The 19,938-nt window shown below is 33.4% G+C and overlaps 2 protein-coding genes across 4 annotated transcripts; one reads left to right on the top strand and one right to left on the bottom strand.

The window, feature by feature from the left end:
* The first annotated feature begins 761 nt into the window (after positions 1–761).
* On the top strand, positions 762–10,012 carry LOC105969728 (DNA-directed RNA polymerase III subunit 2). Of its 3 annotated transcripts, XM_012994498.2 has the most exons (36): positions 762–883; positions 1,016–1,061; positions 1,408–1,529; positions 1,644–1,736; positions 1,846–1,918; positions 2,021–2,111; positions 2,183–2,235; positions 2,811–2,875; positions 3,118–3,223; positions 3,301–3,411; positions 3,515–3,574; positions 3,956–4,006; positions 4,101–4,199; positions 4,285–4,344; positions 4,425–4,517; positions 4,646–4,747; positions 4,830–4,940; positions 5,029–5,145; positions 5,225–5,341; positions 5,453–5,533; positions 5,825–5,929; positions 6,009–6,089; positions 6,171–6,302; positions 6,391–6,435; positions 6,773–6,850; positions 6,979–7,118; positions 7,208–7,298; positions 7,627–7,751; positions 7,860–7,995; positions 8,081–8,211; positions 8,303–8,484; positions 8,616–8,686; positions 8,777–8,861; positions 8,953–9,056; positions 9,136–9,264; positions 9,684–10,012. In XM_012994498.2, exons 1-36 carry the CDS (start codon positions 840–842, stop codon positions 9,732–9,734), a joined length of 3,381 nt encoding a protein of 1,126 aa, XP_012849952.1. In that variant the 5' UTR covers positions 762–839; the 3' UTR covers positions 9,735–10,012. The 3 variants fall into 3 exon arrangements, with proteins under 3 accessions (XP_012849952.1, XP_088667678.1, XP_088667680.1); XM_088811552.1 differs by lacking the exons at positions 762–883; positions 1,016–1,061; positions 1,408–1,529; ... (1 more) ...; positions 1,846–1,918; positions 2,021–2,111 and adding an exon at positions 2,939–3,040 and having other exon boundaries at positions 2,185–2,235; XM_088811554.1 differs by lacking the exons at positions 762–883; positions 1,016–1,061; positions 1,408–1,529; ... (1 more) ...; positions 1,846–1,918; positions 2,021–2,111 and adding an exon at positions 2,950–3,040 and having other exon boundaries at positions 2,190–2,235.
* A 4,257-nt stretch (positions 10,013–14,269) lies between these two features.
* LOC105969705 (putative carboxylesterase 17) lies at positions 14,270–15,652 on the bottom strand. Its single transcript, XM_012994478.2, is given in 2 exon segments — positions 14,270–15,373; positions 15,376–15,652. Coding segments are annotated over 2 exon segments (1,011 nt in total). The 5' UTR covers positions 15,424–15,652; the 3' UTR covers positions 14,270–14,410.
* Positions 15,653–19,938: the final 4,286 nt, after the last annotated feature.

Genomic DNA, 19,938 nt, shown 5'->3' with positions numbered 1-19,938 from the left:
TTAGATTAAAGTATTATATTTTATTTTTGGTTGAAGTATTATATCTTTTTGGTATTTTTAATTCTTTTGTTCAAAAATAAAAAAGGAATAAAATCCCACTTATAAAAATTGTTTCTATCTTGTAGGCTTATATCATATTTTATAGGGTTTTTACACCCACACCCCTGAGGTATGCTTAAATAATTTTAAGGTCCCTATAGTATCGATAATTACACTCACCCCCTGAAACGTAGTTAGAAACTCCAACATGATAATGCATTGGATACATTATTCCGATAGGGTTCTAATGAACTATTACTTTTAACTAGTGGTGGAGATAACATAGAGTTATGAAGAGTTATGGGGTGACATGGCTCCCCCAATATGTCTTAAATCACCCATAACTCTATGTTGTCTCCACCACTTCCTGAAACCAATAGACCGTTAGAACTCTATCGTAATAACATATCCAATGCATTATCCCATTAGAGTTTATAACTACGTTTCAAGGGGGTGAGTGTAATTATCGATACCACATGGACCTTATAGTTATTTAAGTATACCTCAGGGGTGTTGGTGTAGTTTACCCTATTTTATATTATATTACAGATATATATACTTGAGCTAGTATTAGAGATATATTACTAAATGTATGTGTTTAGTTGTAATTAAGATGTTCCCCTAATGGTACTTAGCTACTTAATCCAATAATTTAGGTCTAGGGTTCAAATCCGCTCCCCATCAATTTTTTTATATATATATGTATTGTAATATACATACAGACTACGTACAGAGAGGTTCTGGGTTTAAGCGTACAGCTCTCTCTCTCTCTCTCTCTCTACCCTCTGAAATCGAAAATTATGATGAGAGAAGACGACGATCTTGCTCTGCTACAGGAAAATGGGTACGCGCTTAATTAATGTTTACCACACACGCCCGCGCGCGAACACACACACATATGTATATGTATAATTTTGATAAACGTTGATCATTTGGTCAGTTGAATTATTATATGTTTCTGGTTGAATGAATACAGTATGAATCCCGTCGACAAGTTCCAATTAATCCCCGAATTTCTCAAGGTATAATTTCCTGGGTCTTCACTTCACTTTCCTTTTTTTTTTTTTTTTTTCATTTGTTTGTTATTTATTATTGATCTGTTTCTTCTAATTTCTGTTTTTAGTAGTATATTATAAATAATTGAAATGACTTCATGAAAAATGAATGAATGGTCAGCTTGAATTGTTCATGAAAGTTTACTGCAGCAGTGATTATATTCCGATTTAATCGATTATCGCTCGAGCTCGAGTATCGTCAAATTCCTTTTTGCTTAAAATGTTGAACGGAAACCGCCCGATAACTACAACTTTTGATTTTAATTTTTTTTTCCGAGTTGGTATTTAACGGCTAGTTAACGTTCGAATATAGGTGCGAGGTCTCGTGAAACAACATTTGAACTCTTTTAATTACTTTGTGAGGACGAAGATCAAAAAAATTGTTCAGGCCAATGATCTCATCGCATCTACTAAGGACCCAAGTATTTATTTGAGGTAATAATTTTTTTATTTTTATTTTTTCGTGTGATTTCGTTTTCGTTTGCATTGAACGATCCGAGTATTTCTTCTAACTAATTATTATTTTTTTTTTCATGTATTTGTTTGCAGATACAAAGATGTACGTATAGGTGAACCAACATTGGTATTAGATGGTGTTTCCGAACAGCTTACTCCCCAAAAGTGCCGGATCCTCGACACAACGTGAGTGTCAGTTCTTCTTTTATGTGAATATTTAGTTTCGTTTTTTACTTTAGAAAACTGATCGTTTCTATTCTGCTTCTGACCTCTAAACGGTGGCTGCTTATTTCAGTTATAATGCTCCGATATACGTGAACATAGAATACGTTACCGTAAAAAATAGATTGAAGAAAACCGAAACAAAGGTGATACCAATTGATTTTTGAATTTTTTTTTTAATTTATTCACGAACGATTTTAATTGGATAAATTTATGCATGCACTTATTCTCCGAGTTATAATTTTCAGAAAGATGTCATTATTGGAAGAATGCCTATCATGTTAAGAAGTTGCTGTTGCATTTTGTTCGGAAAGGATGAAGAAGAACTTGCCAAATACGGTATGTATACCGTTTATTCATTTATTTCATATTTCCCCTGTTTTCGGAAAGTGATTTATTTATCCACTTAGGTGAATGTCCGCTTGATCCTGGAGGATATTTTGTCGTTAGAGGAAACGAGAAGGTGACGCTTTCTTTATCACATTATATTTCTTTTTCTCTTCATCATTAGTAGTGCGAATGTGAAATTTGGCTTTTAATTTTCATTAATCTTATACATATTTGATGTGAAGGGAAAAATTGTAAAGCCGAGTAAGAAATAAGTTTAGTGTGGTATGGATGAACTAGTTGCATATATAAGAGGATTATTGACTACTTATATGGAACCGACGTTAGAATCATTTTATGAACTCGATTATGAGTATGAATCCACATAAATTAATTCGTAATCCAATTCGATGATTGAATTAATTCAATAATATTGAATTTGTAATTTTTTTTCGTGTTTGTTGATTTCACAAACACAAAATTTGTGTTACAATTTTCTTTGCTGGATCATTCCATTGTCCGGTAGTTGTCCTTTTTGGTCTCTGCCTGTACGTAATTCCCGAGAAGTCATTGAGAACATAATTGTTCTTGTTTGTGGTCAAATCGACATTTGGCATAAATGTACTAAGTTTCATCTCGTAGGTTCCTAGGTCTTTTATTTATTTATTTATTATTATCAACATGGTGCTCATTCTCCATGTCTTCGTCCAGGTAGTTTTGATTCAAGAACAACTTTCGAAGAACCGAATAATCATTGATACTGACACGAAAGGCTGGTGAGTAGCTTTCCTTCACTTCTTTCAAGTAATATCTATTTGTTACTTACTAATAGTCATTAGAGTATTTGAAGTGAACATCATTGAAGTATCGTTACGAAGGCTCTGAATGTTCAATCTGATTACACGAGCAAGAAAATTTTATTTCCATGAATCAAACGGAGAGTAAGACTTCATACTATAAATATGAGTTCTCTCTTTATACTATCAGTATAATCTCTCTCTGTTTTCCTTACTCGCAGTGTGCAAGCATCTGTTGCAAGCATTACAGAGAAAATAAAGAGCAGAACAGTTATACGAATCGAGAGAGAGAAAATATACGTGGACCTGAATAAAAAAGCAAGAAAGGTTGAAATTCTGTAAATGGCTATCTGTAACTCTGTATATTATGGCGCGTTTTATTTTCTGATATAATTATCTTCTAGGTTCCGATAATGATAGTCTTTAAAGCAATGGGTATGGAAAGTGATCAAGAGGTTTTCCAGATGATGGGGAGAGACCCTCGGTATAGTGAACTGCTATTGCCATCAATTGAGGTACAACTCGTGCGTAGGTTCGATTTCAATAATTATTAATTTTCCCGTCCAAAGAACGTACAAGCCTTGAAGCATACGTGATGCGGATTTATCTTCATTACAGGATTGTTTAAAGGTAGGTGTACACAATCAACGTCAGGCACTGGATTTCCTGAAGAAGAAGGTCTTCTTCTTCTTCTTTCCTATAGAAAACGGGGATACACATTCGGAATTAAGTAGTGTATGAAACTGTTAAGCGCTCGACTGACGTTTATGTAAATAATGTCCGTGCAACCTAATTAGCTGTAACAGATGTAATTTGGGAAGTTATTTGGATGCAACAAGCACTTTGCTTTCATTGTGTCTGTGGACTCGAGATATATATAGATATGTTTACATACAAATGTTAATATATAATACTTATTTTTATTGCATATCTGAGGTTCGTATTCCCTATATGAATTTTATAGAATACTCCTTTGAGTCTTAATCTAACTCCGAAATGATTTTCTTTTGGTTAATGTTCTTTATTTTGCTCATTTTCTTATTTGCCATCTTTGTACAGGATGAGCATGCTCTTAGCATCCTTCGAGACACATTTCTTGCCAATATTCCTGTACGTTCAGTTTCAACTAGTGTAGTTTCTATGGAACTTAATACTATTATTTTTTATTATTTAACACCCAAACCCGAAAAAAATCGTGTTACAGGTCGATCAAGAAAATTTCCGTCCAAAATGCATTTACGTCGCTGTAATGATGAGGCGCATGATGGATGCAATCTTAAACAAGGATGCAATGGATGACAAGGTACACGTACTTGCTCACCCTTTGTCTTTTCTGAGTTAGTTAATCAGCCTATAATTGCAGCCTTAATTTGTTTACTTTTTTGTAGGATTACATGGGGAACAAAAGATTGGAACTGTCTGGTCAAATGCTATCGTTTCTTTTTGAGGTACGTTAGCTCTCTCTCTCTCTCTCTCTCTCTCTCTCTGTGTTGTTCAACATTCCATTTTTTTGTTCTTTGTATTGTAGGATTTGTTCAAGTCAATGAACGAGCAGGCCTGTCTAGAAATAGATAAAAAAATAGAAAAGGGAAATCGTAACAGACAATTTGACATTTCTCAGGTTTGTTCGTATAGTAAAATAAATGTTGCTTAGATCTGCATGTCATCAAAATTCTTCTCTTGTACATGATTACTACATACGACTAATTGTTTTTGGCCATTTTGACATTTCATTTTCTATACTTTCAGACTATTGTGCAAAATAGGATTACTCTTGGTCTAGAGAATGCTCTTTCGACTGGAAATTTTGTTGCCACAAGATTTGGACTGAATCGAAAAGGAATGGCGCAGGTGTGCAAAATATCTTTCTTACATACAAATGTTTTACTTAGATGAAGAGTTCAGATTTAAGTGCGAGATATCTTTCTTACAGGCCGTAATTAGGATGTCATATATATCAACCGTAAGTCACATGACAAGGATATTGCCACAATTTGAAAAATCTAGAAAAGTAAGCGGACCTAGAGCTTTACAACCCAGCCAGGTAAAAGTGACATTCTCCGGGCCGTTGTTCATATTATTTATAAATAATATAAAAAATATTATTTATATGCCCCGCTTTTCGTTTGCAGTGGGGGATGCTGTGCCCCTGTGATACTCCTGAAGGTGATTCGTGTGGACTGGTTAAAAATCTGGCACTGATGACTCATGTTACAACGGATGAAGATGAAGGCCCTCTCATTTCTTTGGTAAAACATTTAATATTTATATCTCCAAACGGTTATTTAATATTTAAATATTAATATTTGTGCATTGTTTGCCTGACAGTGCTACACTCTTGGAGTAGAAAGTTTCGAGTATCTTTCTGGTGAAGAAGTTCACATGCCAAACTCCTATCTGATCATATTCAATGGACTCATTATTGGCAAGCACAGGCGGCCACAAGTATGGCTTTATTAATTGTCAAAATCTTGTGTATTATATCTACTTCCGCATTGTATCCTAGATTTTCTCTTCATTTGTTGTCCAACTATTCTCTTCATTTTTCTTTTACAGAGATTTTCCAATGCAATGAGAACACTACGAAGGGCTGGTAAAATTGGCGAGTTCATAAGCATTTTCGTGAACGAAAAGCAGGTGAGTGAGCTCTTATTACGTGTGTTTTTGTATCATTTTATATATAAGTCAAGCCACCTCGCTGGTGCGGCTGTCACCATACTTTCTCACTGACCCCTTCATAGATCTCCGTTTTTCTGTGTTGCAATTTGTGGATGATTTTCAGCCACTAACGAAATAAATATTGCTGTCAATTCTGGGAAATGATTTTAAAAGACTACAAGGCACTAGATCATTAGATTATATATCCACATAAAATATTGTTTATGGGCTAATATGATCTTGGATTCTGAAAAAGAAATTCTTTTGCAGCATTGTGTTTACATTGCTTCAGATGGTGGCCGTGTTTGTCGTCCACTCGTGATCGCTGACAAAGGCGTATCAAGAATTAAGGAGCACCATATGAAGGAGTTGAAGGTTATTTCTTGCCATACATTTTCATTATTTCTTATTTTTACTTCCGTCACCCTGCTAAAAAAAAACTGTTTGCTTGAAGGATGGAGTCCGGACCTTTGACAGTTTCTTAAAAGACGGTTTGGTAGAATATCTTGATGTCAATGAGGAGAACAATGCATTGGTTTGCTTCTCTCATATTCTTTATTTATTTATTTATTATTTTTTTTTTGGTATACTCGCTCACAATAGATATCATTGTTAGATTGCTTTATATGAAGACAATACGAAAGAAAAAACAACCCATATCGAAATAGAGCCTTTTACAATACTGGGCGTGTGCGCTGGGTTGATTCCTTATCCTCATCATAACCAGTCACCGAGAAATACGTATCAGGTATGTATGCAATACTTTCTTTTTTCAGGTGCCGTTATGTTACAAGTATACAAGTCTTACTAACTAATATTATTGTCATCATTTGTAGTGTGCTATGGGAAAGCAAGCTATGGGCCACATTGCATATAATCAGGTACCGTTTCATATTTTTCACTCGTGTCACAGATTTAGTGAACTAAGATCTTCCATATATTTGAAACTAGTGAGAGAAGAACTACAATTTCTTTTTTTTCGTCATAGCAGTAAAATTATGTCTAAAAGTTTCGGAAGATTTATAGTTTAGTTTTGGGAGTAAAATTGAGATGATTTTTTAGGTGTAAAATAAATAAAATTTTTTGAAAGTTTTTTCAAAAGGTAAACAAACATAACAATTTGGGAAGACTTCAATGCCATCCTCTATCTCTCTGCTCGAGTTACCCGATTCTGTACGGTGATTTTACCCTTCTTACATAATATAGTTGTGTTTTCAGTATTGTAGGACGGACACGTTATTGTGTCTCTTAGTTTATCCACAGCGACCTTTACTAACCACACGGACAATCGAGCTGGTTAGTGGATCCTAATCCTTGTTTTTTTTTTTTTGTAATTACTGATTACAAGCACACATTTCATCTATATTTTTATGATTATTATTATTATTACTGTTATAATCATTATTTATTATTATTACGGTTAGGTGGGCTTTGATAAACTGGGAGCTGGGCAGAATGCAACTGTTGCGGTGATGAGTTATAGTGGATATGACATAGAGGACGCAATAGTAATGAATAAATCTTCCTTGGATCGTGGTTTTGGTCGTTGCATTGTTATGAAAAGGTGCATGCAATAAATTTTTTTTTTTTTTTTAAATTTCCTCTCGAGTTTGGAAGTATATAACGTCTGTATCAAATGTTTCCAATTAACAGAATGGTTTCAGTTTGCCAGAAGTATGAAAATGGCACATCTGATCGTATTCTTAAACCACAAAGAGAAGAAAAAGATGCTGACAAGATGCAGGTATTACGGGGAAATGATGCTTATTCTGCATTTGGGGTGTGATATGCAAATATATGCATTGGAGATTCGATTGGAAAATAAAAACATTGAAACCTTAATTTTATGCATAATATATTTACTTTTCAATTTAATAGTAGAACCGCAATAAATTAATACACCACGTTTAAATAATTTTTTTTCTTCAAGTCCCGACTCGAGGGCAACATGCTAAATTAATATTTCGCTGAATTAATGTTTTGTTAAATTAATAGAATTTGGCTGGTCCCAACTGTATTAATTTATAGAGGTTTATCTGATCGTGGAATTAATATAAGTGTCTATTATGCAGAGTTTAGATGATGATGGACTAGCAGCTCCCGGGCTAACTATTCGAGCCAATGATATTTATATCAATAAGTATTCCCCCACAGTCACTAGGGTGCCAGTGAAATTCCCCATGGCCCTGCCAGATAGGTTTGCTCGTTTGCTTTCAGACAGTATATATTTTTTAAGGTTTTCTATTTTTATTTTTTATTATTACAACAACTAGTTAGCTTACTGTTGCATGTTTGGTAAATTCAGCTCATACATGCCAAGTAGAGAGTCTCATAAAGCTTCTGTAGGAGAGACAGCTGTCATAGATAGAGTTGTACTCTTCTCTGACCGGGATAACAACATGAAAATCAAATTCATGACTCGTCAAACTCGTCGGCCAGAGGTATAACGAACTGATTTTGCCTCTATGCTTTTTATTCTTTTTTATAAAAAAAAAATCGGCCTTATAATAAATATTTGCCTCCTAGGTTGGTGACAAATTTAGTAGCCGTCATGGGCAAAAAGGGGTTTGCGGCACAATTGTTCAAGAGGAAGATTTACCGTTTTCCGAGCGTGGAATATGTCCTGATTTAATCATGAATCCTCATGGATTTCCTAGGTAATTTAATTTAATTTAATTTATTTACGAACGACACTTCAAAAGGCGTAACTATCATTGCTCATAAAAAAATGTTTTTATATATCTTCAGCCGTATGACAGTTGGGAAAATGATAGAACTTCTTGGTAGCAAAGCTGGAGTTTCTTGTGGTAGGTTTCATTATGGAAATGCATTTGGTGAGCCCAGTGGTCATGCAGATAAAGTCGAGACTATAAGTGAAACCCTAGTGAAGCACGGTTTTAGCTACAACGGCAAAGACTTCCTCTATTCAGGTCTTTTTAATTTCTTACCCTTTTCTATTCTGCTTTTAAAGAAATCGAAAGAACAAGAAAATAACTTATTTTGCTTGATTTTTTTTTAATGTTTCTAAATATTCAATTTGTAATATATATATGTACTCCAGGCATCACCGGTGAGCCTCTGCAAGCTTATATTTTCATGGGTCCAGTTTATTACCAACGGTTGAAACACATGGTAAAATTCCCTTTTTTTTTTAATCGAGTCGAATATTAGCTTTTGCATATCTACGTACTTACGATCGGTCTACCTTTCTTTGGATCTTAGGTGATAGATAAAATGCATGCTCGAGGTCATGGACCCAAAACTATGATGACTAGGCAGCCTACAGAAGGGAAGAGCAACAATGGAGGTTTGAACATCGATCGATACATAATATATATATATATATATATATATATATATATATATATATATATTATCTGAATGGAAAAATTGAACAGGTCTTCGGATGGGAGAAATGGAACGAGATTCCTTAATTGCATATGGAGCCAGTATGTTAGCATACGAGCGCTTAATGCTTTCTAGTGATCCGTTTGTGGTTCAGGTGAGGTTTATGAAATAGATTTTGTTATTAACTGGTTACGGATTTCTCATATTTTGTTTAATATATTGTTTGCTTGCAGGTCTGTCGAAAGTGTGGTCTCCTGGGGTATTACAACTTTAAGTTGAAGACTGCGATTTGTTCGATGTGCAAAAACGGGGATAATATAGCTACTATGAATTTGCCCTACGCATGCAAGCTTTTATTCCAGGTAACGGCTAAATCGAATACATTAGTTTATGTAAATCTTGATTATTTAAATTTAACTGATCATTTATCAGCTCGGTGATAAATCAACATGTATACTTAGCAATGCGAATGCACAACCCAAATTAAGTTTTAAATTCTACAAGCCCACTGAAGTTTCTAGTAAGTCGATAATTTTATTAGATGCAAAATATATTTCTGTCGTATAAATACAAGTCATCGATTTTAGTACGCAAAATATTGGTGACTGTATCTTTAGTTGCATAATTTTTTATCAACATTGATTAACTTCCTTAGCTTTTATCTAGAAATAGAAGGATGATTGTTTGTTGAAAAGAGAATCGAGTTTTCTTCTCAAAAAAATAAATAAAAGAGAATCGATTTTAACCATTTTTCTTTTTTTCTCGTTTGATATTTCTTCAGGAGCTCCAGTCAATGAACATCGTTCCTCGTTTAAAATTAACGGAGGCATAATGCTCCGTCCTTTGTCCATGGTTCGGTACATCATTGTAAAGTGTGAAGGTCTTTTTTTGGGTGTATTGGAATTTGGAAGGGTAATTTCCCCCTGGTATAGAATGAAGGGCAAATTACGAGAAACCCCTGGTATAAGGTCTAATTGCGAAATGATAATTTTGTGGTGTCATTCTAAGAAATATTATTTAGTACAAAATTGTACACAGCAACATATTTTAGAACTTGGCACCATCCAATATTTGAAATGATCAATCTATTTGAGGTTTATGTTCTTTAAATGACAAAGTAGTGTAGATGCACATTAAAAAAAAGCTCGTTCCCTTACTCCATTTTATATTAAAGTTCTATATTGATCATGTATATGAGATTTATGCTTTATGTTAATGAAAATTTAGTATCTTCTCGAATAATTGAAAGACTTTTGTTTAATTTTATGCGGGAAAACTCTAATAACATAATCTTGAAACTAAATTCATCTTAAGAACATAATCAAATAATTGAGATTATCGATATACCGTTCGCCATGGATTCCGATAGAGACGATGATGATGAACGAGAACAATAGCAATCTACAAGCCAAACCTCCTCCGAATCTCTTTGTGAGAACCTTTCTCTATCTCTCCATTCTCCAATATCACAACTCACAAAGTTCTTTTATAGAGAGAAGAGGGTCACTTACGAATCAACTACCATAAATCAGCCCTAATTCCATAATTGAATTACCCACAACTAATTAATCAAATTCAAAAGGTTAGTGGACCATTAAAATAAAAAAAAACGTTATATTTTAACGTAAAACTAATAATATATATATATATATATATATATATATATATATATATATATATATATATATATATATATATATATATATATATATATATATATATATATATATATATATATATATATATATATATGAGCTAAATACAGTTTGCACCCTTAAAGTATAGGGTTGGTAACACTTACCCCCTTAAAGTTACAAATGTAACATTTACCCCCCTCATTAATGAATTTAATGGTAAAACTTTGACTTTGAATGATGTGGCATTTTTTTCTTCCCAAATTGTCCTTCTAGCTATTATATTGATGTATATATAATAATATATTTTCAATAATATTTTTTTTGAATCAATATTTTCAATAATATTTCAAAAAACTAAATTTTATAAATATAATAATTATTAAAAAAAATATTTTGATTTATGTTTAACCCCACATTTTAATTACTATAGACCCTAACATAAATAAAAATCTCAATTATTTAAAAAATATATAAAATACGTTAAACATTTGCAAGAAAAAAAAATATTTTCAAGACTTAAACGTCCAATTTTTTTTTTTTTAAATAATTATTGATTTGAAAATTTATTTTAGTTACTTAAATATAAATTTCAATAAAAAAATATTTAAATATTTAGACGTTTAAATTATGATTTCTCATTAACTTTTGGATACATTTTGTGATTCTCAAGGTAAAAAAGTGGGATGATTATATTAGGGTCATATACGCATTGAAATAACTATATAAACTATAAAATCATAATTAAAATTCGAATAATTATTAACTTTTTATTAGCTACAAATGAACACAAAGTAAAACAAAAATTAAACTAAAATTCATTTTTTTTCATTCGTAAATTTACAATACTGAAATAATAAATTAAGTTTTTGCAAAAGTTGCTGAATTTTTTTTTTATTATTACATATTCATTATTTATATAATGGCTAGAAGGACATTTTGGGAAGAAAAAAATTCACATCATTCAAAGTCATAGTTTTACTATTAAATTCATTAATGAGGGGGTAAGTGTTACAATTGTAACATTAAGGGGGTAAGTGTTACCACCCCTATACTTTAAGGGTGCAAACTGTATTTAGCCATATATATATATATATATATATATATATCATAATTGAACTTCAAATACACTGATTTTTTTTTGTTTTAAATCACGTCAAGATCTTATTTGTCAATTTACATATAATTAGGTGGTGTTTGCAAATGCTTTTTGAAAGTGATTATGCAGTTTTTTTTGCTCATAATCTATTATAAGGTGTTAGCAAAATCAACTTTTGCTTTTGCTTCTCTTAAAATAATCTGCTTTAAGCTTTTTTTTTAAAAGCACCCCTAACCCTGCTTTTTCAATTTTAGTTCATTTTCCGAAATATTTGCAAACACCCCCAACTTTTAGAAATAAGCACTTAAAACTAACTTACATCACAATCCTTAACTTCTGCTTTTAAATAATCATTTGCAAACACCACCTTAGTCACATGTGATTTCAGTCGGTTTTAAGTGCTTATTTCAAAACATTAGGGATTTTTACAAATTTTCTGAAAAATGAACTTAAATAAAAAAAACAGATTCTGGGGTGATTTACAAATTATACCTTAAAACTGCTTATTTTAAGAAAATCAAAAGCAAGAACAAAAACTCTTTTAGCAAACACCTAAAAAATAGGGCAAATGACAAATAGGCCTATGACAATGGACTTAAATGCACATAGGTCTAGACAAATAACAGTCTCGCAAATAAACCCATCCCCATGTCTTTTGTCTAAAATACCTCTCATAATATAATTTTCATATTTCTATCCATTATACTCTAACTTTATATATTGCACATTGATCTCGATTTAAATAAATATATTACATTAACACCTATTTTCATACTTTTTAAAAAATATTTATTTTTAAAAAATAATTTTTTTTTCTGAATTTTTTTTTCCGGGCAGTTTACGACATTGAATTTTTTTTTTATAACTTTTTTTTTTCTGAATTATTTTTTTTGGCTGGTCAATCATCGTTGACCGCAGGTCTCTGGCGTCAATTTTCTTTTTTCACTCTAAATTACTGTGTTAACAACAAAATTATTGTCTGTATTATTGAATGCCAAAACAGTATATTACTAATATTAATGTCCCGAACAGTAATATTACTAATATTACTGTCTCAAACAATAATATTACTGCACGAGACAGTAATTACCGTCGGAGACAGTGCGGTCGAAGACAACAAAATTGCAGGCCAAGACGATAAAATTAAATAATACAGTAAAATTATTGTCTCAGATAGTTAAATTGCTATCGGGGACACTAATATTACTGTCTACGACAATAATATTATTGTCTTGGCCTGCAATATTACTGTTTGAGACATTTATATTGCAGACCAAGACAATAATATTAATGAAAATACTTTGTTCAAGAAAAATATGGGTTTCATAAATAATAATAATAATAATAAAAAGTCAACCTCGGTAACCGACAGTGAACGGCGAGTAGGGGTGCAAAATCGGACGGATCGGATCGGAAATAGGGCTTTCGGAAAATTTTCGATTTTATTCGGAAGTGTTTTATGAGTTCTGATTCCGATTCCAATTTTTTCGGAATCTAAATATGAAATCCGATTCCGATTTTTCCGGAATAATCGGAATTGTGGAATTTTTCGGAATTCTTTTATAAAACCATCATATTTACTGTTTATATTCAAAATCCTTGGCAAAAACAACCTAATTCGAGATGATAGAAATCCTTACCCTAATCCATATGCTAAAAGGACTGAAAAAAGGAGGATAGAAAAATGATAGAAAATTTACCTATTATTAAGATTTAAGATGGATAAATAAAATTCGAGATGAGCACAAACAACGGCATTACAAGGAAGAAGAAGAAGAAGAAAAGGAAAAATAAGGGATTTTTTCCTACTGAGAAAGTTTACCTACTGAGAAAGTCTCTCTATGGACTCAAGCAATCACCTAGATAGTGATACAAAAAGTTTGACAATTAATTTCATGAGTGAAATTGGTTTCAGAAGAAGAGAATATATATGATCCTTGTGTATATCTTAATGAAACTTATTGTACAAAGCAAATTCTACTTTTTTCTTTGTATGTTGATGATATGCTGATCATTGGAAAGGAAATATAAGAAATCAATCAACTAAAGCAGAAGAAATATAAGAAGGATTGCTTGGATGTAGGTTCAAACTGAACCAAATCTTGACTTCATTTTTTAATTGTTTTGATAACATATCAAAAACACACATATACACACAGTTTCTCAACATATGTTATTTTAATTGTAGATTTGGAGAAATGAATAAAAAAGTAAGGGTAGTAATAATATTTTATTGAAATCCAATATAAATAATATGATTTAACATATAACTTCCCTGATTAAAGTAGTGTGGCGACTATTATTCAATATTTGATGATTCTCGTGTATACACTTAATTAGTGACGTTCATATTTATCTTATTAATAAAAGTAAGATTGCTCCTGGTAAACCTTAAAAAAATTTCCAGCTCATTTGATAATTTCATTGTCATCTATTTATTTAATTTTTTTTTATTATATTTCATTTAATATAATAAGTTCAAAAAATGATTTGAAACCTCAATTTTGTTGTTTAAATTGAATTTACTATTGTACTAATTTTACACCAACCGCGTGCATCGCACCAAATTTTATTAAATTCACTATAGTTTTGACTTTTCATGTACTCAATAAAAACATAAAACTGAAACCAAAATTAACACATGAAACAGAGCTCCAGCACACTATATATTACAGGACTGAAACCAACAATAACACATACAAAAGTTACATAAAATTTATTAAAAACGCAGCTGAACCAAATATTATTGATAACATATATATACCAAATTGAAACTCAAAGCAGCTTTTGGATGAATTCTTTGATCCTTTGAAACAATTTATCAGTTTCTTGAGCTGTTTTCGGGTCCATATCGACCGCGATCTTGTTCAGGTAAAAGCTATGGCCGACGCCGCGGCTCGTCACGAGCTCGACTTCCTTATTTGCCCTTTTCATCGCCTCGTAGAACTCCATTTCAGTATCCTTCATCATGTCCTGATCCGCCATGCAGTACAGATACGGCGGCAGCTTCAGCTCCTCCACAGACGGCGCCGCCTCCCCCATCGGGCAGGTGATCGGGTGGTCCTTCGTGGCCCCCACCGGCAGCGCCAGTTTCAAGAACTTGTCCGCCATGTCGAGTGTCAGAAACGGTGTTTCCGGCTGCTCCAGCTCCGATCTGCTCCGCCGCGAGCGGCAGAACCCTGGGTGGATGGGTATGGCGCCGGCGATTCTCAGCGGGGTGATGTCCTCCTCCCCCGCACGCGCCGCCACGTTGTGGACTATGTTCCCGCCGGAGCTGTCACCTATGAGGAAAACCCGGCTGAAGTCGGCGTTGTCGTTCAGCCAGGGCTGGTGGGAGCTTCCGCCGGCGACGGAGCGGAGCCAGAGGAGGGCGGCGAATCCGTCGTCGCACGCCGCCGGGAGGCGGTGTTCCGGCGCACGGCGGAGGTAGACGGACACCACCACTACCCTGGCGGCGCGTGCGAGGCGCGTGTAGACGGCGTAGTACATGAACCAGTCCGCCTCACTGATGCAGAACCCTCCGCCATGGAAGTGGAGGAGTACGGGGAGCTTTTCCAAGTCTCCTTCTTGCCTCTCCGGCAAGTATATCCTGAGCTTAAGTCCGCCGCCGCCGGAGATCACGTCGGAGGTGGCGACGCCGTCGACGAAGTGGTGGTGCGGCGGCACGGCGTCGGACATGAACTTGACTTGTGGAGGTCCGGTCCACGTGCGGTCAACGGAGCCATCATCGAACAATATAATGTTAGCCAACCCGAAACTTGATCGACCACTTTCTTTTCCTGCACCATTTTAATTGTTAATTATATGAACAAAATAAATTTGAAGCTTAATTAATAAAATTACAAGAAATGTAATATTTGAGATGAAATAAATTGATGCATGGGAAACAAGATTTATAGTGGGGGGGTTTTTAGTGCAGAAGTGGTAGGGTTTGACTTTGGTCAATGATTAAACAAATGTTTGGTAGTGGGAAACGAAATTTCATGTTGAGTGGTTTGGAATGGTAGTGCAAACTTCAGGGAAATTGTGTATCTATTTACACCATTTAGATTGTGGGCCAAGTTCACATTCATAATACTTCAGTATTTAATTGACAGATCAAATAATTTTCTATTTTTGGTATATTTTTTGATGTTTTTGTTGTTAGGCTCAAGACAATTGAGACTTGAGAGATAATTTCAAGTGCAATTTTGACAACGATTCACATTGAAAACTTTTCTTCAGCATCTACTACGGTGTCCGGCGGTGTTGATTTTTTTTTTTCTTTTTTTCAAAGTGTAAAACATTTTTTGGTCTGGATAAAATAGTAATATTTACTATATTACATATAGACCATTGTTGACCGTTGTCGACGGAGCGGAACTGTACTACATGATAATATTACGTTCACCGATCAACAAAGCAAACAAACAAAAAGAAAATCTAAAAAAAAATTAATATTGAGATGGTTGAAAGTAATATTAATATGTTTACAATAATTTTATTCTCAATCACATCATTATTATAGTCAATGGTCAGCGGCAAATAGAAAAAAAAAATAAAAAAAAAATCAACGTTGCCGAGATCGTTATTGACTGCCAGTCAGCGGCGCGGAAAAAACCATAAAATCGGTGGTGGCGGTCTTTAATGGCGGAATTTATTTTTGAAAAAAAGTCAAAATTTGAATTTTTGTGTTAAAAATATATAAAATTTGAGTTAAATTAAACTTATAATTAGGAATTGGGTTTAAAAGGTTGTGGGTATCTTGTCATAAACAATAAGTTGGCATTTTTTTTATAGGGAAAATGTGGGATACCCCCTACTTTTTAAAATATATATGGATAGGTCCTATGGATTTTTCTTCCCTAGTCAAAAATCCAAATTTTAATCTTAATTAGTGAGACCCCCTGAGCAACTTGAAGTATCTATTTTACCATTTTAATTTCTACTCAATACAAATCCTAGTCTTTTACTCCCACTCATTCAGCCGTTACATCTCTCCCCCCTCTTTCTCTTCTTCTCTCTAACTCTCTCTCTCTCTCTCTCTCTCTCTCTCTCTCTATCCACAACCATGGCCACCTCTGTTCCTCTCCCGACTTGCGCCGCCGCCGCCTTCTGTCGTTGCTCCCCACGCTGAGAACGGAGCCGTTGCTCCCTCCGCCGCCGCCCGTCGATGCTGCTCCCCCCGCCACCGTCCACCGACGCTGCTCCCCACGCTGAGAACGGGATCCATATTCCGCTGCACGGGATCCGTATTTCGACAACAATTTGTATTGTCGGAGAATAGGATCTGTATCTCGACCGCAATCAACGAACGAAATTTGCATTCCGCTGCACGAATTTCTGGCTTGGTAAGATTGAAACTCGTCCCTTGAAAAATATGAGGTAATTTGTTGTAATTTTTGATTGTTTCATCGATTGATGTTGGACACTTGTATTAAATTCGAACTATGTGAAAAAAATTATATTTTCGATTTTATTAGAATTGATGATTTATCCAATTGTTTAGGTATTTTTTTTTTCCTGTAATAAAATGAATTTCTTGATTGAATTGTTTCCTTGAGTTGGGCGGCGGACTAGAACGGTGGTGGGAGGTTTTGCTTTTTTTGGTTTGTATGTATTTACTGCGTTTATATGATGAAAATTACCATTTTTTTTTGCTGGTGTAGATGAGTTTTATTTATATAATAAGAAGGGACATAACTACATGTGACCATAGTTGACTATATAGTCATATGTAGTAACAAGAAGGAACATAACTACATGCGACTATAGTTGACCATATGGGATTATAGTTCACTAAAGTAAATGTGTCAAAAGAAATGCTTTTCATTGTTATTGTATTTTAAAAAAAATCATGTAATGTAATTCGTGTATTCCATTTTTGTTCTTCGTTTTTATTAACTCGTATTTTTTTCTCACATGTTTTGCTATTTGTATAACTTGCAGAGAATAAGATGAAGAGAAGTGTCATGTGCAGTTACATTCACGCTACAGTACTCCAGACTTTATGTTACTATACATCACTATAGATAATTGTAGATAACTATAGTCACATATAGTTATATGTAGGCTTTATGTTTTTTTAATATACAGTAATGTTTGTTTATGGTTGAAGAATATATGCATGTGATTGTGTTTTTTCTTTTTTTGTTGGTTAGTTGATTTATAATATCAAGTTCCAAATTGTCAATTTTGTTATTGTTGTAAATGAATTTGGGGCAAAAAGACAATACATGACTATATAAAACTATACATGACTATATAACTTGTAGCATATTATAGTCATATTTCAGTACAGTAAATTAATTAAAATTTGAATTGATAAAAAAAATATATAAATTAAAAAATTGAAAAATTAAAAAATTAAAAATTAAAAAAATTAAAAATTAAAAATTAAAATTAAAATAAAAAATTAATATTTAAAAAAATAAAAAATTTAAAAAAAAATTAAAAACTAAAAAAAAAGAACAAAAGAGGTATATACATTTATATTTTTTTTATTAAAGAAATTTGTAAAAATGATAAACGTAGGTCCAAAAAACCAAAAATGCTAGATGCAGTTGACTTATAGTGCTGAATGCAGTTGGCAAAATTACTGAATGCAGTTGGACGAAAATTACCCATAAGAGCACAATAGTACTTTTGCCTCTCCAGGAGTATCTCAAAGGAAGATTTTTAGGGGTGAACCTATCTATCCATATATATTTTCCATATAAGGAGTGTATATCAAATGGACTTTTTTTTATAATATGTGAAAGGAATAAACTTCCAAAATTGATAAAAGCACTTGAATTTAGATTAATAGAGATTGCTGATCAGGAAATTTCTTACAAAAACCCATAAAAATATTAGATTGAAGGACTTATATTAAAATAAAAATTTCAAAAATAAAAATAAAATATATTGGTAAAAATAACCTTACACAAACTCCTAAAAATATTAGATTGAAGGACTTATATTAAAATAAAAATTCCAAATATAAAATAAAAATATAGTGGTAAAGAGAACTAAACCTTGAATGATGATTGATGAGTGTGTATTCCCAAGACGGTATTTCATAATTAGATCATAATTATTATCACCCCTAATATTTGTTCTATATTTTAGAAATTGTAATTACTTATTGCTATTTATAGATTATTTTTATTGGCTTGCAGTGCGATTTATTTCATTTGTAATTTTCCTAAAAAATAATCGCTCGCCATTTTGTGTTTTAACCCACAAAATGCAGTGAACAAATTCGTGTATAAATACACGGAATAGATGTGTTTATCAGTATAGAACACGAATGAAGAAATCGGGGATATCATGATTTCTTTTGTTCCGTGATGAAGAACACGAAATGATAGTTCTAATTTCGTAGAATTGTACACGAAACGGAAGCTTAAGATTCATACAATACCGTACGAAACCCCTAATTGTTTTGGGAATTTAACCAACTTATTTGTTAACAGTCAAATAAATACAATAAATTCACATAAATATTCTTAAACTCAAGTACTGATACAAATTGAACTAAAATTCAAATACAAATACAAATTACAATAAAAGAACATTTTGAAACTACCGACCATACTTTAATTATTCGTACACGAGTAGTCAGTGTTTGAACATTTTGAATAAGTGCATCAGGTTTTTGCTCTATGATGTACCCATGCCGGATGGATAGGTGGCAGATGACTATTCGCGACCAAATTAACAACCATGAAATGATTATTGTGCAATGTCACAACAATCATACATGATAAGTGGCCACTGCCAAACATAGGAGGTAAATCATACTCCCCCACTTGGGTCAAAAGTACCACCAATGCACTGTATTTGGTAGCAATGCCCAATCCCATTTCATTAATGTGCATTCATTAAGCTTGTGGACAAGGGCCTAAGGGCCAGTCACTCTTGCATATCACCTCAATGTATCCAATACTCCCAAACATGCATACATCAGCATGCTTGTATAACTCAATAAACAATTTCCCTCTCACTTCAGGCCATCTTTCTTGATCTCCGTACACGGCTTGAGCAACGCATCGGTACCCACGGTTGCCATCCGCCATCACGTTGACATAATTTTGAATAAGACGGACCATAAAACGAGGCACGAAAGAATAGAACTCGATTCCTTCATGTGCAAATATTGAAGGGGCAGCAAATTCTTGTGTGGGAATACGAGAACCACGACCTTTCATATTCGATTGAGGCGTTCCATCAGGGCTTCTATCAATCTTTGCCGCAGGGGAGGAGTGTCGACCCTTGGAACCACAAGACTACTTAATTGTCTCCGAATCAATATCATACTGCAATCAGGAAGGGTCTCTCTT

Source organism: Erythranthe guttata, chromosome 2 (assembly GCF_056151865.1).
Source record: "Erythranthe guttata isolate IM_541 chromosome 2, IM_541, whole genome shotgun sequence".
Classification (NCBI taxonomy): Eukaryota; Viridiplantae; Streptophyta; class Magnoliopsida; order Lamiales; family Phrymaceae; genus Erythranthe; species Erythranthe guttata.
The sequence above is the reverse complement of the archived record's forward strand: the minus strand, read 5'-3'. Positions and strand labels throughout refer to the sequence as shown.